Source organism: Equus quagga, chromosome 1, assembly GCF_021613505.1.
Source record: "Equus quagga isolate Etosha38 chromosome 1, UCLA_HA_Equagga_1.0, whole genome shotgun sequence".
Classification (NCBI taxonomy): Eukaryota; Metazoa; Chordata; class Mammalia; order Perissodactyla; family Equidae; genus Equus; species Equus quagga.
The window spans coordinates 16,308,468-16,336,217 of NC_060267.1; the positions used below are offsets into that span (position 1 = coordinate 16,308,468).

The 27,750-nt window shown below is 54.4% G+C and overlaps 2 protein-coding genes across 2 annotated transcripts; one reads left to right on the top strand and one right to left on the bottom strand.

The window, feature by feature from the left end:
* The first annotated feature begins 1,753 nt into the window (after nucleotides 1-1,753).
* Nucleotides 1,754-8,793, top strand: LOC124246410 (keratin, type II cuticular Hb5). The gene is made up of 9 exons (XM_046674505.1): nucleotides 1,754-2,277; nucleotides 3,612-3,820; nucleotides 4,397-4,457; nucleotides 4,622-4,717; nucleotides 5,391-5,555; nucleotides 5,819-5,944; nucleotides 6,353-6,573; nucleotides 7,329-7,360; nucleotides 7,798-8,793. Exons 1-9 carry the CDS (start codon nucleotides 1,858-1,860, stop codon nucleotides 7,989-7,991), a joined length of 1,524 nt encoding a protein of 507 aa, XP_046530461.1. The 5' UTR covers nucleotides 1,754-1,857; the 3' UTR covers nucleotides 7,992-8,793.
* A 4,223-nt stretch (nucleotides 8,794-13,016) lies between these two features.
* On the bottom strand, nucleotides 13,017-27,284 carry LOC124245731 (keratin, type II cuticular Hb5-like). The gene is made up of 9 exons (XM_046673416.1): nucleotides 26,797-27,284; nucleotides 23,862-24,070; nucleotides 22,417-22,477; nucleotides 21,272-21,367; nucleotides 20,142-20,306; nucleotides 19,793-19,918; nucleotides 17,070-17,290; nucleotides 14,556-14,587; nucleotides 13,017-13,831 (listed from the first exon to the last, which is right to left on the bottom strand). The coding sequence occupies exons 1-9, from the start codon at nucleotides 27,217-27,219 to the stop codon at nucleotides 13,680-13,682; spliced, it is 1,485 nt and encodes a 494-aa protein (XP_046529372.1). The 5' UTR covers nucleotides 27,220-27,284; the 3' UTR covers nucleotides 13,017-13,679.
* Between the last annotated feature and the right edge of the window lie 466 nt (nucleotides 27,285-27,750).

Genomic DNA, 27,750 nt, shown 5'->3' on the forward strand with positions numbered 1-27,750 from the left:
GGGTAAAGAAGTCATAAATGTGCGGAGGAGGCGAAGAACAGAGATGGGGCGAGGAACAGGCCCACTCTGCCGGCTGAGGGGTGCAGGGGCCGGTGGGGTGTTTCTGATAGGAAACAAAGAGTCCCTTTCCTTTATTCAGAGTTTTCTGGTCCCCAAAGCACATTCTTGTGTATTATCCACTTGAGCCTCCAAACAACCCTGGAAGGTAAGGATGAATCTCACATTACAGCCACAGAGATGGAAGCTCAGGGAGATTAAGAACTTCCCCAAAGCCACATTGCTAAGAAGGATCCAACCTGGCACTTGAACCGGGTCTTCCAACTTTGATTCCGCTGCCCACGTGCTACGTCTCAGCTGCTTCCGCAGGGGTGACTATGATCCGAAGATCATTTGGGGCCAGCTGGTGAGGCTAGCTGCTCCTCCCCCGCCAGCTGCCCAAGGCTCTCCGTCCTACTCGGAAGAACAGGCGTGGGGTGTGGAGGTAGAAACCCGTCAGCCTGTGCTGGGCGAAGCCCTGTGGTAGGCCCGGCGGTAGAGACAAGGGCAGAGCCAGGATGGAAGGGACGACTCAGGAAATGGAGGCCCGGCGGTGGCAGCGTTTGGTTCTGGGAGCCTCCCTCGAGGGGTGATCACTCTAGGAGGAAGCTCATCTCTCTCCTTCCTGAAGTTTCTAACACCTCTGGGGCCTGGTCAGAGACTACAGCCCCCAGGTCTGTGCTTAATGAACGGTAAAAGAATAGCAATCATTATCCTAATAAGTGGCCCCAGGACACACAGGGAAGCAGGGACTTAGAAAGAACCAGAATCCCAGAGCCCCAGGGAGCCAGAAATCAGCGTCTTCAGAAGAGAAAAGCCACCTTCCACCCCCATCTCTGAACATTCCTCAGGGGTGGTAGTCCTGGGGCTGGCGAACAGGATGAGTACCTCCTCTGGCTGGTGGTCTTGGAAGGAAGGAATGCTTACAGGACCTGTTTCTTCTTCAAGAGCCAAGGGAAGGTGCCCAGAGCAAGTTCACAGCAGCCCGGTTATCCCAGGATTGGGTTCTCCCATCCTTTTGGCCAGTGGAAGACAGTGCCTAGGGGGAGGCCTCCCATTACCCACAAGTGCCTGTCATTGTGGCCACCAAGAGTTGAGTGGCTTGCAGTTTGGGTGGGTGAGAAACAAAGGGCTTTTGGGCTGGAATCCAGAAAGTTCTAAGAGGCCATGTGCTCCTTCCCCGTGTCGTGCAGGGAGCTTGGTCAAAAGGGCCCCTCTGGACCTGAACCACCATCCAGGCGATGCCGCCTGGGGCAGTCCGGACTAACCGGATGCATCCGCCCCTGAAACACAATTACTTGAGAACGTGTCCTGCATGGAGCCAGGACGTCAGAGGTAACGACCTCTCGTGGTCTCACCCAACCTGGGACCCTGGAAGTTCTCCAGAGATGGTGGCCCCAGCCTCTGCCCCAAACCCAGCCCCTTCAGACTGTTGTGGAGTTCAAACCCGTCTCCAGGTGTGGGTTGAGGCCCTCTCACAGGGCGATTGCGAGAAAATTAATTACTTAATGTATGTAAACGAGCTTTGAAGATGAAAAGTGCAAACGCACAGTGTCCCTAATAACATCCTCAATACCTTTACGGAGTCCCGGAGTCGCCGCTGAGCTCACCTTTAAGACGAGTCCTTGGGGAGTTGCTGGCAAACTCCCCAAGCCCATAAACAACATAAAATGGCTTTTCACTCCTTTTATGCAGCCAACCCCAGCTCTCCCCACCAATAAAAGGACCAGGGAGGATCAGAGAGGCCAGAAGGATCCTAAGCCGTGCACCCCGCAGCCCTCACCATCGTCCGCTGTGCTCACCTCTGCTCAGACGCACAAGATGTCCTGCCGTTCCTACAGGATCAGCTCAGGATGTGGTGTCACCAGGACCTTCAGCTCCTGCTCGGCTGTGGCCCCCAAAACTGGCAGCCGTTGCTGCATCAGCGCCGCCCCTTACCGGGGGGTGTCCTGCTACCGGGGGCTGACGGGCTTCAGTAGCCGCAGCCTCTCTAACCTGGGCTCCTGCGGACCCCGTATCGCTGTGGGCGGCTTCCGGGCCGGTTCCTGCGGCCGCAGCTTTGGATACCGCTCCGGAGGCGTGTGCGGACCCAGCCCGCCCTGCATCACCACGGTGTCAGTCAATGAGAGCCTCCTGGCGCCCCTCAACCTGGAGATCGACCCCAACGCACAGGGCGTGAAGCACGAGGAGAAGGAGCAGATAAAGAGCCTCAACAACAGGTTCGCTGCCTTCATCGACAAGGTCAGTGAGGCCCGGGATGGTCCAGAGAGGGCCCCAGCCCTGCCCTCCCTGGGGAAGATCCCAGTCTGTCCCGGAGACAGCAGGGCAGCCACATTTCAGACAGCAGAGAGAGGGAAATGCATACCAATAAGGGCAGAAGGACGGGTTTTCATCCTCCAATTCCAGCAAAGTGTATTGAGGGCCCCCAGCAGTCCAGAAATTGAGTGTGTGGTCTAAAGTGTGTGTGTATGTGCGGAGAGAAGACAACACGGGAATATCAGAGCTGCTCCTGAAAAACTGGCCTGGGCCCTGGGTGCTGGAAGAGTGGGAGTTAATGGGAAGAATAAAAGGCACGTGGCCTGTGGCCTAGGCAGCTCAGGAAGTGTCGGGGGCGCCGCTTGGCACCGTGTTGCCTCCCCCATCCCTGCCCTGGCATGTGGGACCCCGGCATGATACTCGTCTGGCTGACGGAACTGGGCTCTGTGCTTGTTGTGGGGATTGGTGGGTTCATGCAGGAAAAGTGCTGGCACACAGTAAGCACTCGATAAATGCTAGCTGTTAGTATTATTTTCCAAGAACGGTAGTGGATGGGGAGGTGTGACAACTAACGAATCCAGATTTGGCAGCCTCCTTCATGGGTGGGGGGCTGGGAACGTGGACGGCAAGGTGGCCAGGCTGGCAGGAGGAGGCCCAGTGATGCAGAAAAAACACCACTCTGCTGCGAGCCTGTCCCCCGATAAGGCCTCCTACACTGCTCCCTTCACTCCTGCGTATGCGCGGCCTCACTCCGCAGAGTAGATGGGACCAGCCTCTGGGGTCTGGGGTCCGGGGTGATGGGGATGGCAGGACTGACCTTCCTGTCATCACTTTCTCTTAGTTAATCCTCGAAATGCCCCAGTGGGGTAGGTATCATTATCTCCATTTGTCGAATAACAAATTGGAGTTGAGAGAATTTAGATGAGCTACTTAGACGTATGTGGTGGGCAGGTGAGGGGACCCACAGGACGGCAAATCCTGACTCCATCACCTGCTGATGGGGTGACAATGAGCTAGTCATTTCACACTTTGGGTCTCAGTTTTCCAGTCTGTACGATGGAGGGAATAATATCTCCCCCCAAAGGATTGTGAGAATTGAATGAAATTAAGAGATAGATACAGATACAGATACTGATAAAGATATTGCACTGCCTCCCCAGGGGCTGGTACCCAGGCTCCTTGGGTCCCAACGCTCAACCCCACGGTTCAGTCCTTGGCTGGTCCCGGCGGTTCAGGGAGCATCAGGCTAGAGAGGGCTCCGGGGGACCAGGCACCTGGCCGACTCCCCCTGAGTCTTCTTCCTCCACCCTGAATGGCAGGTGCGCTTCCTGGAGCAGCAGAACAAGCTGCTGGAGACCAAGTGGCAGTTCTACCAGAACCAGCGCTGCTGCGAGAGCAACCTGGAGCCGCTGTTCAGTGGCTACATCGAGACGCTGCGGCGGGAGGCGGAGTGCGTGGAGGCCGACAGCGGGAGGTTGGCCTCGGAGCTCAACCACGTGCAGGAGGTGCTGGAGGGCTACAAGAAGAGGTGAGTGCACACAACCAGGGGATCACCGGGAAGCGGGAAGGCTCCGCCCACGACCCTCTGGAAGCAGCATCTTTAAGATTCCTGCCTGGCAACAGGGGCTGCCTGGAACCCGAGGACATGTCCAGTAGTGGTTTAGGTTTCTGCAGATTCTTCAGCTCCAACTCTACCTCTGGGAGGCCCGGTGGGTCTTAGAGCTTCAGGGGAAGTGAGGAAAAGAATGCCAGTGTGGTCCTACAGCAATCTTTTTTCCCTGCTCCTTCCACTCACCTTTACGACACAGGCTCTGCATTCTCCCTGCCTGTGGCACCAGCTCTCTTTGCATCTAGGAAGCAGGGATGATTTTAGGCTTGGGGGATGGAGCGTGCATTCCTTGATCTCATCCCAGAGACTGCAGGACTGGGTGGAATAAGCCAGGCTGGGACGAGGGCTAGCCCATGAGAATGCACAGAACAGGTCATGGAGAGGATGACATTTGCAGGGAGTTAATCCCTTTGGACTTCCGGAAGAGCTTGCTGGGGAGCTGGGATGGTCTCCAGGCCCCCGCCCTCAGCTCCGGCCCCTCTCTCCTATACCCAGGTATGAAGAGGAGGTGGCTCTGAGAGCCACAGCCGAGAACGAGTTCGTGGTTCTAAAGAAGGTGAGGGGGCTGGTCATGGAGCGGGGAGGGAGGGGGACCCATCTGTGCAAACTCCAGTGGGGGGCCCGGTCACCACAGGGACCACAGAGGCACCCTCCCTGGGCCTCCTCCCATACGCACGCCCTCTCCTCTTCGCCTCCCCCCCACCCCCCCGCCACCACCAGGACGTGGACTGCGCCTACCTGAGGAAGTCAGACCTGGAGGCCAACGTGGAGGCCCTGGTGGAGGAGTCCAGCTTCCTGAAGCGCCTCTATGATGAGGTGAGGGGCCCCGTCAACCCTCCAGGGCAGGTGGAGGGGAACAGGGGAGGCCTGGGGGAGATGGACGAGGGTGCGTGTGTGCACGTGTCCGCCCCATGGGTGATGTAAGCATGAGAAGAACATGCACACACATGCAAGAGGGGCATGTTGTGTGGCTGTCATGTGTGTGTGAGCCCAGGGAGAGCCTGGCATGCGTGTCTGAGGACATGGAGTGCGTGTTGGGTCTCACTGTCGTGAGTTCCTCTGCGGGTTACAGGTGTGTGTCTGCGTACACATCGGTCTATACGCGGATAGGAAAGTGTGTACGTAGGGGTGGGGTCAGAGTAGGTTTCCAGTTAGAGAGGGCTCTTAATTAACAGACAAATCACTGGTCCTGACATTCAAACCCCAGGCCTCTGCTGAGCGACTCTGAGTCAAGCCTTTTCACACACAGGGCTGCAGTTTTCCCATTTGTTAAGTCGGGGGCATCCCCAGCTGACCTCTAGGGTCCCCTCCAGCTTTATTGTTTTATCACGTACCCGTGTGTGAATGGTGGGGGGCGCAGCATGTGGACAGCGGTCATGTAACGTGCCTGACCAGAGACCCCTCCAGGGAGTGGACCTTGTCCCCAGGCCTAGAACACATGGCCCAATGCGGGCACCAGAACCAACTGCACTGGCTGTTGGCCCCCCAGGAGATCCGCGTCCTCCAAGCCCACATCTCAGACACCTCGGTCATCGTCAAGATGGACAACAGCCGGGACCTCAACATGGACTGCATTGTGGCCGAAATCAAGGCTCAGTACGACGACATCGCCAACCGCAGCCGGGCCGAGGCCGAGTCCTGGTACCGCAGCAAGGTGAGTGGCACGGAGCACCTGCCTCCTGACACAGCAGTGGGAGGGATGCGAGGTGGATGTTAGCAAGGCTTCTTTTTCCGGGAGATTTTGATCTTTAGGGATGGTAAGAGAAAGGCAGACAGCTCTCAGTCTGGGTGGCAGGGCAGGGCTGCCAGGTATGATTATGCAGGCTGAGCACTGTACAACCTGCACTATCATCTCTGCTGTCCTGAATGGTGGGATGTCCCATCCTGAGCCTCAGGAGCCTCTCTGCCTACCCCCAGTGCGAAGAAATGAAGGCCACGGTGGTCCGGCACGGGGAGACCCTGCGCCGCACCAAGGAGGAGATCAACGAGCTGAACCGCCTGATCCAGAGGCTGACCGCCGAGATCGAGAATGCCAAGGGCCAGGTAGCATACAGGGAGGGCTCCAACACCCAGCACAGGCAGACGGCAGCGCAGGGCCCTTTGCCCCCAGGGTGACAAAGGCCTGGCCCCTATCAGGCCTCACAGGGTGCCCATGAGGAAGCAGGGACCCAGAGCGAGGGCAGGGGCTCTACCACATCACGCAGCACTCAAGCCACGATGAGCTGCATCACTGACATCCCCTCCTTGGCCCCCTCATGACCACCGCCAAGGAGAGATGGTGCTCCCATGCCCTTCCCCATGTTCACAGTCCCATTAACTACCCGGTCACAGGTAGCTAACCCACCTTCTCTTCTCTCTGGGACCCCTCTCCCTGCCCCAGCTCCATCGGCTCAGCTGAGCCAAGCCGGCCTTCTCTCTCTCACCCTTGTCCTCACATCTCCTCCCCCGTAGCGGGCCAAGCTGGAGGCCGCTGTGGCCGAGGCCGAGCAGCAGGGCGAGGCGGCCCTCACCGATGCCCGCTGCAAGCTGGCCGGGCTGGAGGAGGCCCTGCAGAAGGCCAAGCAGGACATGGCCTGCCTGCTCAGGGAGTACCAGGAGGTGATGAACGCCAAGCTGGGCCTGGACATCGAGATCGCCACCTATAGGCGCCTGCTGGAGGGCGAGGAGCACAGGTGGGCTAAGGGGGACCTTGTGGGTATGGAAGGTAGAGGCCCTGGTCCTTGGGAGTGCATTTCCCTGAGCCCAAGTGTGAGCTACATAGCTGACCACTGCTAGTACAGGTCAAGCTTCAAGAAGAAGAAGAACTTATCGAATACTTATTATATGCAAGACCCATGCTAGGTGCTCATTTTAATCCTTGCCACCCAATGAGGTGGGTATCATTTTTTAACCAAAGACAAGGAAAGAGGGCTCAGCATTCAATGACTTTCTCATAGCCACACAGTTAAATGCAGGAGCCAAGTCCTGCATGTATGTCTCCTGTCTCTGAAATCTGTTCTCTTGGACTAGCTTGCTACACGAGGCTGCAGCTCGGCCTGCCGTGCAGCCTTACGTGTTATAGGAAATGCGCTCTCTGCACGCCTAGCTCTTCACTGGCACGGAGCCCTTCCACACACACAAGCATTTCACTCCACTCTCCTGTTTGTGAGCCTGATGGAACCACCCAGAGTGGGCAGGGCCACTCAGAATGGAGGCGGTGGTGGAGTTCATCACCTCCCCCATCTCTGCCGAAAACCACAAGACCTTGTCTCCGTGGTCAGAGAATGGTTACAGAAAGACAGTGAGCATTTCATACGGACTTTGGGGAGCCCTTCCTGCCACTCAGGGGTAGGATCTGTACACAGGAGGGCCCTCTGTCCCCGAGCCACATCCACCTCAAGGATGACTGCTCAGCGGCCGGGGCTAACGGAGTGTTCTTTCCCCGTAGGCTGTGCGAAGGTGTGGGCTCCGTGAATTTGTGTGAGTATCCGCTCAAAACCCCCCTAGAAAAATGGCTTTGTCGCTGGGCAAAGTTGAACCCGACAGCCTAACCCTTTGAACCTGGAATGTTCCCCAAATGGGAGGTGGCCTTTCAGCCTCCCCTGGCTCCTCATGGGGGAGCCTTAAGGGGGGTAGGAAAAGCAGAGGTGAGCGCCCTTCCCTGGTGGCAGTGTGAGCTGCAGGCCGTGGAAATGGGGCAAGGTGGCTTTGCCCCTCTGGGTCCGGGGTCCTGGCGTCTTGCCCCGGTCCCCTGGAAGGGCTGAGATGCTGAGAGGAACAGGGCCTGAGTCATGAACTGCTAAACCCCTTTGAGGAGGAGGAAGCTCCTGCAGTGCAGAAGCCCTTTAGGGCCTGTTATGGGGTTGGGGAGTTCACGGCAGGCCACTCACCCCTCCCTGTCCCCTCTCTCCCCACAGGCGTCAGCAGTTCCCGCGGTGGAGTCTCCTGTGGGGGCCTCACGTTCAGCACCACCCCGGGGCGGCAGCTTGTGTCTGGCGCCTCGGCCACGGGGGGCAGCATCAGCGTGCTGGCCCCCGACGCCTGCGCCCCCTGTCAGCCCCGCTCCTCCAGCTTCAGCTGCGGGAGCAGCCGGTCGGTCCGCTTTGCGTAGAGTCCCGGGGTCGCCTGCATCTGCCAAGCTCGGGATGGTGTGTGAATGGAAAATGTGTGCTTGCTTCCAGAATCTTCCACATGTTCCTACAGAGGGAAAAACCCTGGGGCCACTCTCCGTCCCCTCCTCATTTTAGGGCGTTGCTTCCTAGCTCTCCTCAGCTTCAGTTAGAGAGTCATTCCCTGCCTTTCGCTTAAGTCCAATTTGACTCCAGAATACCTGTGGCCAATTCGTGTTGTCCATCAAGCTCTCCGGGACACTACTAGTCACCCAGGGTGCCTGGACATCATGGAAGCTTGGCCTTCCCCTGGACAAGGAATGAGCCCAACTATCCAGCCGCGTCTCCCACCACCTGAGAACCAAACAGAGAGGAAGCCCCCCACCCCACCTCCGGCAGCTGCCCTCTCCTGGCTGGGGAGATCTCTGCAGGAAGCTTTTGCCAGGTGGTTATTTCGTGTTTTGCTTGTCTCTCTGACGGACTGCCTTCTTCTGGGCTAACGTGTTCCAGCCAAATTCCTCATGTGACCTCCCAGTTAAGGGGCCCATTATGGGGGGAATCCTTTTGATTTTGGACAGCTCTCGCTATTCAGTGCACCTTTAAACATTTCAGAGAAAACTCCGTGGTTGCTCCAGATCTCCCCCTGCCGGTGCAGGGGCGGGGTCTGTCCAGTGCAGAGCGGGTGGGATGGAGAAGGTCAGGCCACTTCCTGGGTCTCCCTCTGGTTACGACTGTCTGTGGGTGCCTTGCCTTCTGGGTTGTCTCAATCTGTGTTTCAATAAATGCTGCTGCCCTGCAAGGATATGTGATCTTGCGAACGACAATGTCTCCGTCGCCTCCAGCGTGTCCCATGCTCAACTCCCTCTTGCCCCATCTCCAGCTGGCCAGTCCCTCCCAGCCCCATGCAGTGTTTCCTCAGCCCCCCAGTGATCCTGCCTCTTCCTGTCCACTCCCGTAGCCTGATTCCGGCTCAGCTTCCTCGGTCCCCTCAGGCCTGGATTACAGCCCCAGCTGCCCCCGTGATTGCTTTCTCCCCGGCCCCACCCCACACACCCCCAGCAGCCAGAACCCCATCCAAACTCCTTGCTCTCATACCCTCCCGCCTGGTTCAAACCAGTTCCCGCATAAATGTGTGCTCCTTAAGCCAGATGCAGGCTCCTCCAGTCTCTTCTTCCCCAGCTGCTCCTCCACCCTGTACAGCCCCACCACCCAGCCCTGATCCTCCCAGATGTGGGCTCCACCCCATGGAGACAAGTCCACCCTCTTCGGCTGCCCAGGACCACTCCTCGGGGACACACAGGCTGCCTCACGCCCTCCTCTCATTTGCCTTTGCTCTCTGCTCCCCCTGCCTGCCCTCCCTCCCACTCATACACATCCTCCTCCCCACCCCCACAGCGTCTAGAACCCTGAGGGTCTCTGCTTCTGTCTTTGTGGCTCGGAGCCAGGGATGTCAATGTGTGTTTCCTGAACCTGGATCAGGCTGGAGATTCCCTAGGGGCAGGAAGTGTCTCCTCCTGGCTCGGAGCCTCCACTAAGTCCCAGGATGGGGCTCCAGGACATGTCAGGCCTGGCACAGTTGGATAAACTCAGGCAGCTGGTAGAGCAGGAGGTATAGACATCAACCCTCTTGGACTCACTTCTTTTTCTCTGTTAGGAGAACAAATTGCCTGTCACTATTCCAGGCAGACATCCATCTGCCAGCCCTGTCTGCTGCCCCACCCCCTAGCCTTTCCCTGGGAGAAGAAGTTAAGGCCCTGTGCCTTCTGGTGAATCCTCAATTCAGGCCCAAAGGGGCTGCTGGCCTCTTCTGAGCGCTCGGGCTGCTGCCGTTTGAGCTTTGCCGGCTGACTCCAGACAGGCCGTGTCCAAGTTTCTTGCCTGTCCCTTCCCTTCTCCCACCTGTCTGGGCCTTGAGGGCGTGGTGATAATCACAATGAGCCAAGGTTCAATTTAGGGCCCATCATTCATCCACAGGAAAGGTTACATCTCTCAGGGACTGAAAAGTCAGGAGATGGACATTTGGGTATCAACACGCCATATCTCAGCAAGGCCCCCAGGCATTGGGCGTCGACCCCGGGGGTCTGAGCTGAGGTGGCTGAGCCCTTTCCAGCCCTAGCACCCACTGTGGTTCTGGATGCTGGAGTGAGTCTGTGCTTAGGGAAAACAACTTGATGGTACCATGGTCTGGTACCAAGCATAACTAAAATGCCAAATCGAATAAGCAGAAAATACAACACCATGCCTTGAAAAGTCAAACAGCCAGGAGCTGGCAGACATTAATAAGCTTTTTAATAAGTTTCCGTGTTTTGTGTGCAAAGATGAGTCAAGGGACTTGCCATCCCCAGGTGCCTCTGGCTTATGGGAGGAGTCCCCTCCCCAAGCCGTCCTCACAGCCCACAGCAAAGATCCAGAGCGAGCTCTTCTGGATCAAAGGATCCTGGGGCTCCCATAGCCCTGATAAAAGAGCTATTCCCGCAGAGAGCAAAGGGTACAATCCAGGGGTAACTAAGGATTAAAGTTTTATTAGTAAAAAACTTACAAAGGAGAAGTCCAGGTGTCTGAAATGGAGAGAGCAGGGAAAAGCCAGAAGAGCGAGCGGCCCCACACTCAGGTGGGCCCGTGCGAGGGGTTCCTGCCTGGCGCCTGTTTCCTCCGAAACTCCACAAACCAAGCTGAGACCTTCGTCAGAGAAAATCAGACCTTCTGTCTACTCTGCTCCCATCTGAATAGTCAGTGTCCCCCACAACGTACACAGGATCCCGAAAGGGTTAGGAAGTATGGAGGATGGTCCTTTCAAAACATCAGGTCAGCCCGGGTTTGGAATCCTCTCCTTTCATCTCAGAGGCCACAAGCAGGCCTCCACAAAGTCTCAAAGCCCCTGTGCCTTGAACTGTCCTCACAAAGCCGGCTCCTTCCCCCGGCCCAGTATCTCCAACTGCTCCCTGCTTCAGTCTTTGGGAATCTCAGAAAATACAAATTGGTGTCATTCCTCATTAGAGCCAAGCATAGTGAGAAACTCAAGCCAAAGTGTGTCCCTCTTTGCAATGGACATGGACCTCGGAAACGACCACCTGGGAACTGCCCTTTGTCTGCATGTTCACACCCCTGCTGCTTTCTGAGGATACAGACATTAAGGGGTGACTGTACTGAGTGTTTTGTTCATTGAGAATTAGAGTGATGAGGACCCCTGCACTACGTTTTGCTCTCCTTGGGTGGGGGCACCTGCAGGGGAAAGAGGCTCAGCTCACAGCTGCCTCACACCACTTCCCTGCCCCCCACCCTCCCCACATCCCTTTGTGCTCCTGGAAATCCCTGCCCATTTCTGCTTTGTTCAGAAACAGAGAGGTCCCCAACGTGCCCGCTCTGACTCCCTTTGCGCTACTGGATGGGGTGGTGAGAGCTGGGTAGCAGGGAGTGGAGTTGGGGCAGCACTCACAGTGTGAGCTTCTGCATTAAAAATGGAGACACCACCAGGCACAAACATGTAAACACACCCTCCACCACCATCTTCAGAAGGAAGTGCAGACCCCACCCTCCGCCTCCAGGGCAGCAGGTGCCCCGTGGGACCCATTTCCCTCCTCAGAGCAGGGCTGGTGGCGCCTTGAACTTAGTCCTACCCCCACTCAAACTTGGTGGGATCCAGACGGTGATGCACTCAGGATGTAGCCCCTGGGACCCTCTCCGTCCAGGAGTCAGAGAGGAGGAGAGCACTATACTAACAAGACCTTGGTTCTCCTGGGACCCAGGGGCCGATGTGCCCCCTGGGGACACATTCTGGAGGCATCAGACTACTGCATTGCCAGGGGCAACTGCTCAAAGGGTTTTCTAAGGCTTGAGATCAAATATGTATTCTTGTGGCAAAATACCTTCCACCCAGTCAGGTTTTTTTTTAAACCTTTTTTTTTTCTTTTGCCCCAAACAAAACAAGATGGGAAAAGTAGAGTTCTTCCTGTAAAACAGGTGAAAGAAAGTTGTCCTTCAGAAACCCCTGTCTCCACGTCCTCACACCCAGGGGGACACGCTTGCATCAGAGAGGTCTCTGAACAGACTTCTCCAGGTGGGACTTGTTGGGGATTGTCAGTTCCGGAAGAGGACGAGACAGAGTTCCCCACTCGATTGCCCCCGTCCTAGGCCATCAGGGGAAATCCACAAGCCCTGAGTTTTAATTCTGGGTTCCCACATAAGAGGCCTGTATTAATTGCTCCATAATAAAATCGTCCAAGATTCTTGACGAGCAGAGGCTTTGGGGAGATGTTTCTACAAATGCTTCCAGAAGGTTCCTTTATGTCACCTCCATCTCTTACCTGTGAAGTGTTAGACTCCCTCATCTGGGAGCGTCTGATGAGCTGGGATGCTTAGTCTGAAGGAAGAGCTGGGGTAAGGCAGCAGGAAGTGTGTGAACATTGGCATTCCCCAGATCTCAGTTTGGATCCTGGACTAGCCGTATGAGCTTAGCAACGTTACTTAACTTCTCTGGACCTTAATTTCCTTATCTATAAAGTGAAGATAATACTGTTGCTGTGAGCAATGAATGAAATACACATATGATGTGCCAGCCACTTAGCAGGTGCTGTGACTACAGGCTCCCTTCTCCTCTTCTTTTCTATCTTTGGCCCCACTCTGCCCCGGCATGGGTGGCCCAGATGGGTTCTGATCTTTTGGCAAAGTCAAAGGAGAAATGCAAAGAGATGATGTGATCCTGTGAGAATCAGAGGGAAAGTCACCTCCACGGCCAGAACTTTCTGACCCTCCTGTTCCCTTGGCCCATACGCCAGTGGTTCTCAAACTTCAGATCCTGTGGGAATCACCTGGGAGCCCGTGTACGTTCAGATTCCTGTGGTCACCCCTAGAACTTTTGATTCAGTAGTTCTGGATGGAGCCCAGAATCTGCATGTGTGACAAGTCCCCCCAGGGATCCTGACGTGGGTCATAGGTCGTGGTCCGTGGACCCCACCTGGAGAAGCACCGAGACAATCAGGGCTTTGGGTGGGCTGGGAGGACAAGGAAGGAGGCAGGCACGCACCTGGTTACCAGGAGAAAGCCTTTCACCATCGCCATTTAATCATGCGCACCAAAAACGAGAGAAAGAGCCACAACGTGAATCATCCAAATACAGTAAAATTCCAAACCTCCACCAGCAGAAACCTCAGCCAGTTACCCTCAGTCAATCTGTCCATCCTGACATACGAATAGTTGGGGGACGCTCTGGGAACACACAATCTCTAAGACTGAGTGACGGCCTCCTGGAGCCCCAGCGCCCCTGCAGCCCCCTCCACGGTGTGGCGGCGTGCACAGCCCCTCGTCCGAGGGCGAGCACAGAGGTGCCCCCATGCACCGCCATCCCGCCACGGGGCTCCCTTCCCAGAGGGCCTGGCCCACGGTCACTACTTAGTAAGGTCTGCTAACCTGAATTAGTTGGGGAAGAAAGTGGCTAAGCAGTTTGTATCAAAAAGCCTTTAGGTCCCTTTCCCGGACCACAGGGAGGGGAGAATCAACAGAGGCGGCAGAATGCCAAGTCCAGGGTTTGCACTCAAAGGTTAAATCGTAATTCCAGTAAGAAGAAAACTGGACTATTAGCTCCGGGTTCCCAGTAACGGGAAATTACTAAACTAATATTGGGGCCTGGGAGAGACACATTTCCCCCTCCCGTCCCCCTCCTGTCCCCTCATCAGACGCCATCCATCCCCCCACTATGCAAACCGCACAGATCTTGCCATGGAGCAGGTCCCCACCCCAGAGGGGGAGCAGAGGGCACCGCTGCTGATGGTTACGCCCCCCAGGCCACGAGAAACGGTCGAGCTGAGGTCCCCGCAGGCCACAGCACCGTGGGAACGGCTCACACCTGTGGACAGAGACACCGAGTGAGAATTCTGTTCTATCCCAGACGTGGTATGACCCAGGAATTTTTGGAACTAATGATTAATTCTCTTCACACTCCAAGGGACCAGCAACATGAATCTTTTAAAACTACAGTCAAACCTAAACCCATTGCCATCTGCTTCTTGAAGGAATGGAGTTACCAAATTGCACACCTAACTTTACTTGAACCAGACTAATGTTGAGAAGTGTTTATACATCTTCGAGCAAAAACTGATGGATCACAAAAGAGCCACCATCTGGAAATACGGTTGCTGGAAAGGTGATGGAAATAGATAGACACCTAGCCTAGGGGCTGCGTACACACTGGATTATTAAAGATACAGATTTCAGAGTTGCCTGCAGGGGCCCCAGCTGATCAGAATGTACATGCAGTGCTTCTTCTTACTGAAACATCGAGCCTCTTGAGGAGTATTCTGTGTGTCATTGAACGACTTAGGCTCTATCTGCAGAACAATTAGGAGATCAGAATTTGCCACATTCATTTGCTTAGGCTTCATGGATGTTCCACATGGATCCATGTAGGGGCCAACTTGGGGCCATCTTTCTCTCCAGATCTCAGAGACTTCAGCTCCTATCTCCCTCACCCAGTGCCCCATGGACAGAGGTTCAGTTACCAGTGAGATGCAACCCAATACTAAGACTATGGACACCCAGAAGAACCGCGCCCACGCACACACCCAACTTACAGATGTTGACTGAGCCCACGCCTTCACACAGCCTGCAGGAGAGAGGAGAGGGTGAGCCGTTAGAACTGAGTCCTTCTGCCCTTGTGGCAGACCCACTCTGCTCCATCCTGAAGGAGGGGAGGGGGGGAGGGGCTGGGCGCGCGCTGCCCGCCTGAGACACTGAGATAGCCTCAGTGTTGGCCCTGCTCCCCAAGATCCCAGAAGAACAGGGGAATGTTAGGTTTCAGGACCCAAAAGGCCACCTTAGGCCTTGTTTGCTTCTCCGCCGTGGAAACATGGTGGACTGAAAGGGAGAGATGGGGTTGCGGTGTGGGTCATCCTCCTTGTCCCTCAGCTGGAAATTTGAGCAAAGGCAAAGAAATAGGTGATGGGAGTAGCAATTGCCTAACTGGACACCCCTGGCAAAAACTTGCCTCTCGTCCAAATTGATCCATTTTTTATCCCACAATTTTAAGTGCTACCCCAGACGTCCACTTGACTTGATAAATGCTGAGGGAAGCTGGAGGGTGCAGTGGCTGAGAACCTGGACTCTGGAGCCAGGCCAGCTGGGGTCAAATCTAGCTGAGCCAATTCCCAGCTGAGTGACCTTGGGCAGGTCACCTAAATTTTATGTGCCTCAGTTTCCCTAGTTGTGAAGTGGGAATGATAAAACCCGCCTTCTAGGATTGTCGTAAGCTCTACCTGGAAAGCGCCCACAAGCAGAGACTGACACACAGTAAATCCGATGAGAGAGTTTGCTACTAACACTATGAACATCTCGTTAATGAGGGGACCTTTATACCCCTGCGGGGGCTCTCCTTAACGCTCCTCCTCCCTCACACCCACTGCACTTTCTGGTCTATGTCTCCCCTTTCTTAAACCCCAGCTTCAAACCTTTCCTCCAGGAAAGCCCTAGTCGCTCCCACCCGACCTGGCTCAGAGCCCTCCTCCGCGCAGCAGCCTGCAGTGAGGACGTGTGCTTTGGGCTCCCTTTCCTGCCGTGTGAATCGGGCTTTGCCGCAGCCTTGGCACTGTGCCCTTCCAGAAGACTCTACCCAATACCCATCATGGCGCCTGTTGAGCCACCATGCTGGCAGCAGCCGTATCCGAGTCGAGTGACGATGACTGTTTTTATTTTCTGTATTCCCTGCAATGAGCATTGCTTGTGCAATCCAATTAAATGTGCTAAATACCAAGAGGAGAAGGTGTATTAACAGATCAACAGCCACAATACGAAGGCCCAGTACGCTAAACCTCCTTGCAGATCTCACGGGGTGGGGACAGTGCCTCATTCATTATGTGACTGAGTTATGAATACACGAATGATCATTAGCACAACGAAAATACTTCTCATGGTACAAATGCTGGGTCCCTCACTGGATGCTGGTGAGTGGGTTGGGGGCTTATAGGTGCAAAGTCAGAGACAGTCACTCAAAGGCCTGATGAAATAGACAAAAAGTTCACCTGCTTGGGTCAAGCACGGTGCAAATCCAGCAGCACGGCCAGCTGCCGGGAATGTCACTCATGTCAGGTTTCTAGCACTGACCAGGTTAATAAGGAGCCTCTCCATGGCGTCGGCCCGCCTCGCTACCCTGGATGGAGCGGTTCTTATTCTGATACCAACCTGCTCCTGCTTGTGCTTCCTAAGTTCCATTAATTCGTTTAATCCTTGCACCAGCCTAAAGTGCTGGGTTTCATGATTATCCGTTTTACAGCTTAGGACACTGAGTCTTAGAGGTTCGTAGCTGGTGAGTGGTAGGGCTGGGGTTGGAGCCCAGGTGGTCTGGCTCACAGCCCATGATCCTAACCTCTATAGTCTTCTGCCCAGTTTAGCCTGTTCCCTGCAGTGGGACCCAGCTGGGAGGCAATAACAATCTGGCTTCCTCAAGGCTGGAGGCCGTGCACTGCTCCCATGCTGACTGCACCTGTCCCGGATTCTTGGTTCAAACAGTCCCCTTTCTACCCCCTCAGCTCTTTATCTCCTCCTCTGAGAGCCTCGACAGCCCCCTGGGGCAGTAACCCCCGTCACCTGCAGGGTGGATCGATGTCTGCCCCATCTTCCCCTGCGAAGCAAGGACCCGAGCTGCTCATTTCTGTTTGCTGGTCTGAACACCAGACAATGTAGGTTGACAGGATTCCTTGTCTGTGCATCCCAAGTCAAACGCCCTTTACTGAATCTTCTGAGTGACTCCAGCTTCTAGAACCCACCCAGATGGGATTGCAGAAACATCCTTTCAGACAACAAGGTAAAGTGGTTGCCTTGGGATGAGCTCTAGGTGCAGCTGGAGGGTCACTAGAGTGCTAACCAGAGGCTGGTGTCATTTTGGCTTTACCACCAACTAGCTGTGGGTTTGGACAAGCCCCTTCCCCTTTCCAGGCCTCAGTTTCCCTATCTGAAAGTGGGGAAGTGGTTGGAGTGCGTGATTCTAGAGTCTTTCCCAGTCTGAACGCTCTCTGCCTGGAGGATGATGGTCCAGCGAGGCCCTCTTCTAGACCTGAGAGGGCGTGTGAAATGACCCTGAGCCCCATCCTCACCGGATTTCTTCCCCTTCCAGCAGTTTGCGATAAGTGGCGATCTCCACGTCCAGGCCCAGCTTGGAGTTCATCACCTCCTGGTACTCCCTGAGCAGGCAGGCCATGTCCTGCTTGGCCTTCTGCAGGGCCTCCTCCAGCCCGGCCAGCTTGCAGCGGGCGTCGCTGAGGGCCGCTTCACCCTGCTGCTCCGCCTCAGCCACGGCCGCCTCCAGCCTGCAGCGCTGTGGGGAAGGAGAGGCGGAAGGAGCTGGAGAAGGATGCAGACTGTGGCGACCCCAGCGAGTCATCCTGTTTCACCTCCATTCCAAATGGTCAACTGTTAAATTAACTAGGCAGGGACATAGGCATTTGGGGCTTTCTTCCTTCATTTCTGTACCACTTTATTGCAAAACTCAAGTCCATGGTGAGGCATTAGAGGGAGGAAATGCTGGCATTGGAATAGGACCGATAATAATTATATTATCTCACGTTTGTTTACCGTTGCTGGTTCACAAGTCACTTTCACAGAGTGATCTTATTTGCACTTGGAGTTACTCTATGAGCTCATCAGAAGAGGTGTTGTTATTCCCACTATGCAGATGAAGAAACCGAGACTCAGAAAGGCTGTGACTTGCCCTAAGCTACCAGTTAATCGGTGCCAAGCCCAGGTTTTCAGAGGTCAATGTACGGGGTCTCGATCTTTGGTCCACGGAGATCAGCGTGCCAAAAGAAGTTCCCATTTACAATGCCAACACACTGACCACGGCTCCTCCTTTCTGCCCCACTTAGGGAAGCATAAGGAATGCTTCCAATTCAATGGCAAAAAAAAACTAATAACCCAATTTTAAAAGTGGGCTGAGGACTTAAATAGACATTTCTCCAAAGAAGACATATAAACAGCCAACAGGTATATGAAAAAATGTTCAACATCACTGAGTATCAGGGAAATGCAAATCAAAACCACAATGAGAATCACCTCACACCTGTCAGGAGGGCTGTTATTAAAAAAACAAGACAAGCATTGGCGAGGATGTGGAGAAATTGCACACTGTTGGTGGGAATGTAAAATGGTGCAGCGGCTGTGGAAAATAATATGGAGCTTCCTCAAAAAATCAAAAATAGATCTACCATATGAACCAGAATCCCACTTCTGGATATTTCTCCAAAAGAATTGAAATCAAGATTTCTAAGAGATATTAACATTCCCATGTTCATTGCAGAGTTATTCACAATAGCCAAGATGTGGAAACTCAGGTATATGGCGGAACTCAGTACTGTGATAGAAGCGGTATCACAAACGAGTGAGGAAAGGATGGATTACACAATAAATTTTCTTACTATATGTAGAAGAATTAAATTAAAACCCCACTCACTGTATATAGAAAAAATAAAGTTCAGATGAATAAGACGTAAATGTGAGAAGTAAGGACAAAAATGCATGAGGATTCCACTGTGCCCACAACTTTCATGAGCATAAACCGTTATGGTAAGAACTGATGGAGCTGGCCACACCCAGGTTAAAGATTTCTGTTTAGTAAAGGACCTCAGACAAGGTAAACAGACAAGTTAGTGATTGAGAGAAGATTCGTTGCAACGTGTATAACTGACAAGGGGCTACAGTCTGGAGAGAATGGACGAGGGTGTGCTGCAAATCACCAAGAAAAAAGACAAGAATTGCAATAGGAGAATGAGCAGATGACAGGAAAACGCACATGTGTAGTCAGTGAATGAGGAGACATTCCACGTCGTAGTTAACCAGAGAAATGAAAATGAAAATAACAATTGCCTGCAGATTTACAGCTATTAGATCCACAGGAATTTGTAAGTCCCATAACAGCGTGTGCTGGGGCAGAAGCCCTCCCGTGCAGATTCTGGGAGCGCACGCCGGCACGGCACTCCGCTGGTGTTTAGGGAAAGTAAATACGCCCATGTCTTACAACCCTACAGTTCCACTTACTGCGTTATACCTTCAAAACGTCTCCCATATAGGTGCACATGGAGACACATATAAAAATACATACAACTGGTTGTTGTTGCAAAGACTTGGAGGCAAACTAAGTACATATCAAAAAAGGAATGAATAGGAAATGATGGTCTATGAATATTAGAGAATTCCATGCAACAGAAATCAGGAAACGGCCATTTAGAGTAACATGCATGGATTTCAAAGACATAATGTGAACTCGCAAAGGGAGGACTCAGAATGACATTTATGGCGTAATATCACTATGTAAATCTAAAACACTAAAAATTTTATATAAATATAAAGCCTATTTATGCATTCGTGTAAATATATGTACGAAAGATGGACTACAAGGACGTACACTAATACGAGAGAATGAGTGCTGGGGATGGGGGGGGGGAATGGAACTGAAGAGGAAGAATAGACAATTTCAAATTACAGAAACGCACAAATGGGGGTAGTGTGCCCTCTGAACAGAGTGGTGTGTGGTCAGTTCAGGTCCATGCACCTCGAGTCCATCAAGAGAGGTGGGGAGAGAGAGAGAAAGCGGGAGACCATGTTGTCTGAGGTGTGTTTAGGGGAGAGAAACGGTGAAGGGATATGGAGGGAGCTAAGAGCAAGATTCAGAGATGGTAGACAGACCAACGTTCTGCCTCAAATGTTTTGTGCACTGTTGGTCCTTCGGATGCAGGTGGTTAAACTAGAAGCCTCCCCAAAGACGGCAGGCAGAAAGCAGATCGGAATCAGCAGGTGCATGGAGTGGGGTGTCCGCGTCCCTCACCTGCTGCTTGGCATTCTCCACCTCCGCCGTCAGCCTCTGGATCATGCGGTTCAGCTCGCTGAGCTCGTCCTTGGTTCTGCGGAGATTCTCGCCCTGCCGGGTCACTGTGGCCTTCATCTCCTCGCACTGCAGGTTGGGAGACAAACAAGCAGAAACAGCCATTGATTGCAATGTAGCTAGAGAGGGTGCGGGGATGTCCCTCCGGAGAGCCAGCCCACTGCTCTTCTGCAGTAGTCCTGCCTCCTTCCCCTGGTCTGCTCGACCTCCGCTGCAGCCCCACTGAATGCATGGGTACATTTCCCGGGGAAGCTCCAGGTTCCGGCTAGCCTCCTTGCCCAGCCCAGCCCACCTTGGTTTGGTACCAGGATTCGGCCTCGGCCCGGCTGCGGCTGGCGACATCATCGTACTGAGCCTTGATCTCAGCCACGATGGAGTCCATGTTGAGCTCCCGGCTGTTGTCCATCTTGACCACCACCGAGGTGTCGGAGATTTGTGACTGAAGGAGGCAGATTTCCTGTCGGAGACAACAGCCAGTGTGCTCATCTCCAAATCCTGCTCCCATTCCCATCTCCTCGGGTAATCCCAAAAACAGTCCCAACTCCCAAACTTTAGGAAATAAATTAGAAAACTACTGGCAAGTCAGGAAAAATTTTAAAGTGTAGCTTTCAGAGGAAAAGGCTAGAACTTGGACCATGGCCTCAAGGCCACGAGTAAGGTGGCATTCCATTAACACCTGGATCAACAGAGGCCGATGCCTATGCATAGGGACAGACCGATCCCTCCCCTTGGGGCCTGAACCATCCAGATCAGCTGTGGCTTTCCTATCAACCCAACCAATCGGATTTAGAGTCCGGGGTTTTCTAATTGGGTTTTCACACTTCCTGAATTAATAAAATATTACCATATCTATATACCATCTTTACCTATATTGTCAAATCTCCACTTCGTGTCGTGCTGTGTAAACAGGCAAAGAACCACAGTCTTTCTTTTTTTTCCAAAGATTGGCACCTGAGCTAACAACTGTTGCCAATCTTCTTTTTATTTTATTTTATTTTTTTCTGCTTTTTCTCCCCAATCCCCCCAGTACATAGTTGCATATTTTTAGTTCTAAGTCCTTCTAGTTGTGGCATGTGGGACGCCGCCTCAGCATGGCCTGACAAGTGGTGCCATGTCTGCCTGCAGGATCCGAACTAGCAAAACCCTGGGCCGCCAAAGCGGAGCACGAACTCAACCACTCGGCCACGGGGCCAGCCCCCACCCCCCACAGTCTTTCAAATCATTCTAAAGGAAAGGCATCACCCATTTCCATTTGAAGAAAGGCCTGAACAGGAGAAAATTCCCCTGCTCACAAAAGGAAAAGATGTGAGGTCCTGGAAGAATAAGGAGGGGACAGCTCTCCCCAGAACCCGGGCACCAGGACAGAACACCCTCCTGCGTCTGCTCCTTCACTGGCTCCTCCAGAGATGGGAAGAGACTCACCTCCTCGTAGAGGGCCTGCAGGAAGCCTATCTCCTCCTTCAGAGCCTCCACATTGGCCTCCAGGTCAGCCTTGCGCAGATAGGCACCGTCTATGTCCTGATGGAGGCAGACAGGAGAGGGTGGGACATGGGTCATTCAGTGTCCCTGGACCTCTGCGTGCTCCAGGGGCCCTGAGGCCATCTTCTGGCCCAGCTCTCTGACCATCTACCCTGCAATTCCGAGTCTAAGCTGGACTTCTCGTCTTCACCTTCAGGGCCCCTCTAGGAGGCACAAGGCCTTTGTTGTCTGCCACTGACCTTACCTCCCATCACATAAACATCAGTGGGACCACCTGGGATAGGAAGTAGAGAGAAGTCTGAACCCCACAGACTTTTCTCCACTTCCATCAGAATTGGGAACCTTGCTAAAGCAGATGACCTAGTATCACAGCCCGAAACATCGGGTTGCCGCTGCTGCTGAGCCAAACTGGCCCACAGAGCGTGACCATGTGGCCGTCACAGAGCCGCAGGCAAACCTCTCCCGCAGGTCGTCCTTGGTGCCCAGGTTAGGCAACGCCCAACACCCAAACAGCTGACTTCGCTGCCTGAGACTAAGTGGATTTTCTACCAGCCCTTTCTCCATTCCGTGATTGCTCACAAATAAGGTGTCTGGCAAGCACATTATTTGTTAAAGAGCGTTAGTATACCTGGCAACTCACCAATTTGAAACCAAAGAGAAATCATTAGCAGTTTTCCCTCTGGTTTTTTCATCACCTGCAATTGCACTGAGTGAGGGCCGCGGCTCACAAGAGCCCCAGCAAGCTGAGAACCAGCACTCCCCCATCGGGGATGATGGCAGGAGGCAATGTCCACGCGAGAGGGAAAAGGATTTAAAAGTGACCATTTCAGCTAATCAGGGAGTTTACAATAATGCAAACAGTGCATGATGAGGTTTTCTTTCTAAGAAGCTTCCATCAGCAGGGTCTGGGTCCCTGCACAGGGGCCAAGGGGACTTCCACAGCCTGACCGGCTGACCATCTCCCTCCGCCAGAGGACTCGAGTGCTCAGCCGCCACAACCAGACTGAGGCGAACTTGGCAAGCTGCTCAGTCTCCGAGCGCCCAGCGCACAGGATTTAATTCCTGCCCATGTGGGAAGAGTCGCTCACCTTCTTCAGCACCACAAACTCATTCTCTGCCGTGGCCTTGAGGGCCACCTCTTCTTCATACCTGAGGAGAGAGGGCACAGGTGAGGCCCTGGGGATGAGGGCCCTCGACTCGACTCTCTGTGCACCCTGGGAGGAGACGCTTGGCCCCTCGGGACTTCTATTTCTCCGCCACAAAGAACTCATCAAAAGGGCCCTGGACATGGAGTCCAAGCCCCTGGTTGCTGGTCCAAGCTTGGACTGAATTTGCTGCAAAACCTTAGGTGAGGCGTTTACTCTCTCTGCGCCTTGAGTCCAATGGCCTGGGTGGGGTGTAGTAAGGCCCTCAGTAAATGTTTGTGGGGTGACTGAAAGACAGACCCTCCGGGGGCCTTACAACCCTAAAACCATCCAAAACAGAAAGCTCCGTGGAGCCACCCCTCCCCCAGCACCCCAGGACTGGAAATCCCGGAACAAGCCACCATGCCCGGACTGTGGGGGCATTCCCACCACCCTCCTCCACTGGCCTGGCCCATCCCTTGCTCTTGTCCATGAGGTCTCCGCCCCAGGGCAGCCCTGCCCCAGGTGAGAAGGGGGCCAGAGTTCCCAGAGCGGGGTTTCACAGCTTTTTAATGACAGGGTAATTTGGGCTGCTGTAAACTGTGAGCCATGTCATTACCGGCCCTCACACCCCCAGACTGCGAGGCGGACTTTGACACCTGCGAACAGAGTCGTGTCTGAATTTGCATCCCTCCAAGGGAAGTGAAAACCCACTGCTGGGTCCCTCTGGCTGGGAAAACCTGATCTTCCAAGACAAGAATTCTAATTACTTCCAATTAGAATTACCAGGACCAGTTACGTCAAAATCACCCTTCACTCTGTCTGTATCTACCAGGTAAAGAGGGACAAGCTAACAGTGACCTGCTGAGTTTAAACTAGCTAATGGTCAAAATTAAGAAGTTGCGTTACAACGGAAGGTTTATGTGGGCCTTTGAATTGTGGAGCCTTGCACAAGAGCCTGATGATTTATCTGTAAATAAAAGAATTATCCAAGTTCATCAGACACCTTGAATGGCATCGGCCAGATCACCTTCAAGAATTCCTCCAGGGACCTTCCTTTTCCACCCATCCTAGCGCTGACTGCTCCCAAATTCTACTCTCCAGCCCTGTCCGTCTCCATCTGCCTGTTTCATTTGTTCCTTTCCCTCCATCTCTGGGTCAGTCTGTGCCCCGGATGTGTGCCCCACCCCTCCCAGGCTGGGAGCTTTTCTCTCCAAATCTTCCCCCAGTTCCCAGGATGGGGCCGCAAGAGCTGGGAGCCAAGACAAGATGGAGCAGATGGACAAAGCAGAGCCGTCAGATAGATAGGCAGCCTGGAAGGACCCTGACCTTCAGCTGTCTCCACTTCCACGAGAGTTGTGCCAAGACCTACCCCATGCCTATAACCACACCCAGCCTGGCCGCCTCACCTCTTCTTGTAGCCCTCCAGCACCTCCTGCACGTGGTTGAGCTCCGAGGCCAACCTCCCGCTGTCGGCCTCCACGCACTCCGCCTCCCGCCGCAGCGTCTCGATGTAGCCACTGAACAGCGGCTCCAGGTTGCTGTTGCAGCACTTGCGGTCCTGGTAGAACCGCCACTTGGTCTCCAGCAGCTTGTTCTGCTGCTCCAGGAAGCGCACCTGCCATTCGGGATGGGGGAAGGAGATTCAGGGGGAACCCTGGGAGGTGCCTGGCCCCCCAGAGCCCTCTCTGCCCCTGGCGGTGGCCCCTGACCTGCAGCAGCCTGTGACCTTCTCTCAAAGGCCAAATCATTTGGCAAAGTCTGAAAGTGTGGGTCACAACCGTTCCCCAGGTGACTCCCCCCGCCACATCCTCATCTCCCAGAAAGGGCACACAATTTATGTGTGATTTGTTTATGCTGCACAGAACAAAATAACATCTGATTCTGAAAAAATACCCCAGCTCATGTGTGGTATACCAAAAATGGCCCCTCAAAAATGTCCCATCCCTGGAACCTGTGAATATATTGCATGCCATGGCAAAAGGGACCTTGCAGGGGGAATTAAAGTTAGGGACCTAAAAATCAGGAGATTATCCTGAACTGTCCAGGTGGCCTCAAAGTAGTCACATAGGCCTTTAAGTGGAAGACGACGACAGGAGGGTGAGAGAGATGCTCAGAAGAAGCAGGCAGAGGAGAGATTTGAAACATGAGAAGTACTCAGCCACTCTCATTGGCTTTGAAGATGGAAGGAGAAGGGGTCGTGAGCCAAGGAATGCTGGCGGCCTCTAGAAACAGAACCACCTCCAGCAGCCAGCCAGCAAGGGGACAGCGACCTCGGTCCTACAATCACATGGGACTCAATTCTGCCAGAAGCCTGCATGTCCCAAAAACAGGTCTCCCCCAGGGCCTCCAGAAAGAAGTGCCATCCTGCCAACACCTTGATTTCAGCCTCAGGAGATAATAAGTTTGTGTGGTTTAAAGCTGCTGAGTTTGTGAGCATGTTTATGGCAGTGATGAAGAAATGCACCCACCGTGACTCCCCCTCTGATCCTGGGGCACAGGAGCCCCGGAGGGGACCCTGGACCAGGAGCTAGGAGCTCTCTCACTACCCAGCTCTGCCACTATCCAAGCCACTGTGCCTCCTTCTCTGTGGACCTCACTGCAAACTGAGGCCGTGGGAAGACGTCAGCAAGTGTACACTGAGCCCCCAGGCCCTCTCTGGCCCATAGGCATGGTTTATTTGGCCTGCATGCTGTTTTATAAAAATCAGATTCATCGCCAACATTTCGTAATTGAGAGATTTCAGGCCAGACTCCTGATTTCCTGACCCTGACAGACAGGAATCTCGAGGGATACCGGCCTGCATCTGGCGGTGAGTCGCTGTGCTGCCCCTCTAGGCGGGCGTGCCTCTCAGCCTGGCTTCGTTCGTGCATCCTCTAGGCCCCACACAGCTACCAGCCCTAAACTAGGTGATCTCTTCTCAAGCCCTAACCTTAGGGAGTATGAGCCTGGCATAAAGCGACTCTCAATTGTCCATGCTTGTGGGAGAAGCAACCAAAACTCTGATTATCCCAAAGGCACCTGCCTTGGGTTTTCACGTGCAGGCCCAGGCCGTGGAGGCAGCTCTCTGACTTGCCTGCCCTGCAGCCTTAGCCCCAGCACTGCAATGCTGTTTGCACACCTGGAGCTCATCTCCAAGGAAGGATGCTGGGAGGAGGTGGGTGGCTGTCAGCAACCCCAAGGGAGGGAAAGCCAGCCGGGTGCAGCAGTGTGAGTCTCCCTGCCCAGACCAGAACTGACCCCTCATGACAGAGAGGGCAGCAGATCTGGGTGATGCCCAAAAGGCCACGTGCAAAGAGCCCAAGTCTGCACCCTTTTGAGCAAATTAGGAAAAGGCGCCCCTCCAGGCAGACGCAGCCCCCTGCCAGGGCTCACAGCCCAGCAAGCAGAGAGCCTGGGCTGGACATCGACCTCCCCCACCCTGGGGGGTGTCCTTGTGCAATGAATAACCGCATGAGCCTCAGTCAGCTTCTCTGTGCCAATGGAAGGGAAGAGGGGCTTGGACAGCAGCAGCACGGTAAGAAAGCATGCACAGCGCCTTCGCTCACAGCTAGGCCCACTGCTGGTGGCGGTGTTTGTCTGAGAGCAAAGCTCGCACCACCGTCACCCTGGCGCGCGCCTCTCACAAAGGCCCAGGGTGGAGATGTGCAGGCCAGTCAGGCCTGGAAGAGGAGCCTTTCCTCCCTGGACCTCAGTGGCCGGCCTCCCCCAGAGATCAGACTGTGGGCTCTCAGAGAGGGCGTCACTGGGTCAGAGGAAAGCAGAGCTGTGTATCCAACCAGAAGGCGCGGGGAGACGGCAGCATCAGAGAAGTGCAACTTGACAGCCCCTCCAGTCTCTCAACTGAGGTCTTTAATCCCTGTAAGTGTTGGGTGGGGCGGGCATCTGGGGCAGGGGTCCTGGCAATTCACAGCCTTCCTACCATGTCCCCACCAGGGGGGAGCAGGAAAGGGGCTTCTGGCCCCTCTTCGTCCTGGCTCCTCTCTCACACTGGGGTTGGTGGCATCTCCTAGGAGGGGATCAGACGCCAGCCTATGCAGAGATGCCTACCCAGCCCCTCTCACTGTGTGGTGGCTGAGATCCAGAAGATGGGGCCACAGACACACAGTGAGCTCTTGCTGGGCAGGTTACGCAGCAGCGATAACCCATGCTGTTCTCTCTGGGGCTTTCACTTCCATTATTGCATTTAAAAACCAAGACCCTGATTCAGCCACGCTCTCAATGCCACGTCCTCATCGTTAGCAGGGCTAGAACTCAGAGAATTTGAACCCAGCCCATTACTGGGTTCCACACCCCTTGCCCCTTCCTAATCCACCGCCCTGGGGAACAAGCCCACAGGCCCACCTTGTCGATGAAGGCAGCGAATTTGTTGTTAAGACACTTGATCTGCTCCTTCTCCTCGTGCTTCACGCACTGCGCGTTGGGGTCGATCTCCAGGTTGAGGGGCGCCAGGAGGCTCTCATTGACTGTCACGGTCGTGATGCAGGGCGGGCTGGGCCCACAAAGGCCCCCTGCCCGGTAGCCAAAGCAGCCCCCGCTTCGCAGGGGCCATCCACAGCTCACGGCAACCCGCGGGGACCCCACTGCACACAGGCTCCGGCTGCCAAAGCCCCCAAGGCGCCGGTAGCCCGGCCCCCCAGGGCTGCCCCCACGGGAGGCCAGGGCGCTGGTGCCGCCACGAGCCCCAGGCTTGGGCACAACAGCTGAGCAGGAGCTGAAGTTCCTGCCCCCGTAGCTGGAGCTGGTGCGGTAGGAACGGCTCGCCATGCCGCAGCTCTGCAGGGCAGCTTGGGGCAGTGGAGAGGACTGGAGGACTCCGGGTCTCACCCGGAGACCTGTCGTGCTCCTGCCTTTTATGGGGTAGACACAGGCCTCCCGACAACATAAAAGGCAGGAGAAAGTTATTAATGCCCTTTATGAGCGTGGGAATCTCCCGCTGGGCAGACTGAGAGGAAAGCTGAAACTTGCCCCTTTAATAGGCGTATGGAGGAGACCCTGCACCACACGGACCTGTCCCCTGCCTTCCCAACCCTGCAGGCCTGGACACATCTGTTCAGCCCCCACTTTCCCTCCCACCCTGAGAGCAGACCTGGGGTCATTATCCCATGTAGGCCAGTGGATGCTCGGGCCAGAGTATTCCTGAGGCTTGAAGGGTCCCATGTCCCACCAAGGTCCCACTGGCCCTTCCTTCCAGGTAGATCTCCTGCTTCCCTGAAGGCCCATCCTTCCAGGGTGAGCACACGTGGAGCGAGCCTCTTCCAGCTTTGCCTGTAACTGCTCTTAACCACATCCCAGCTT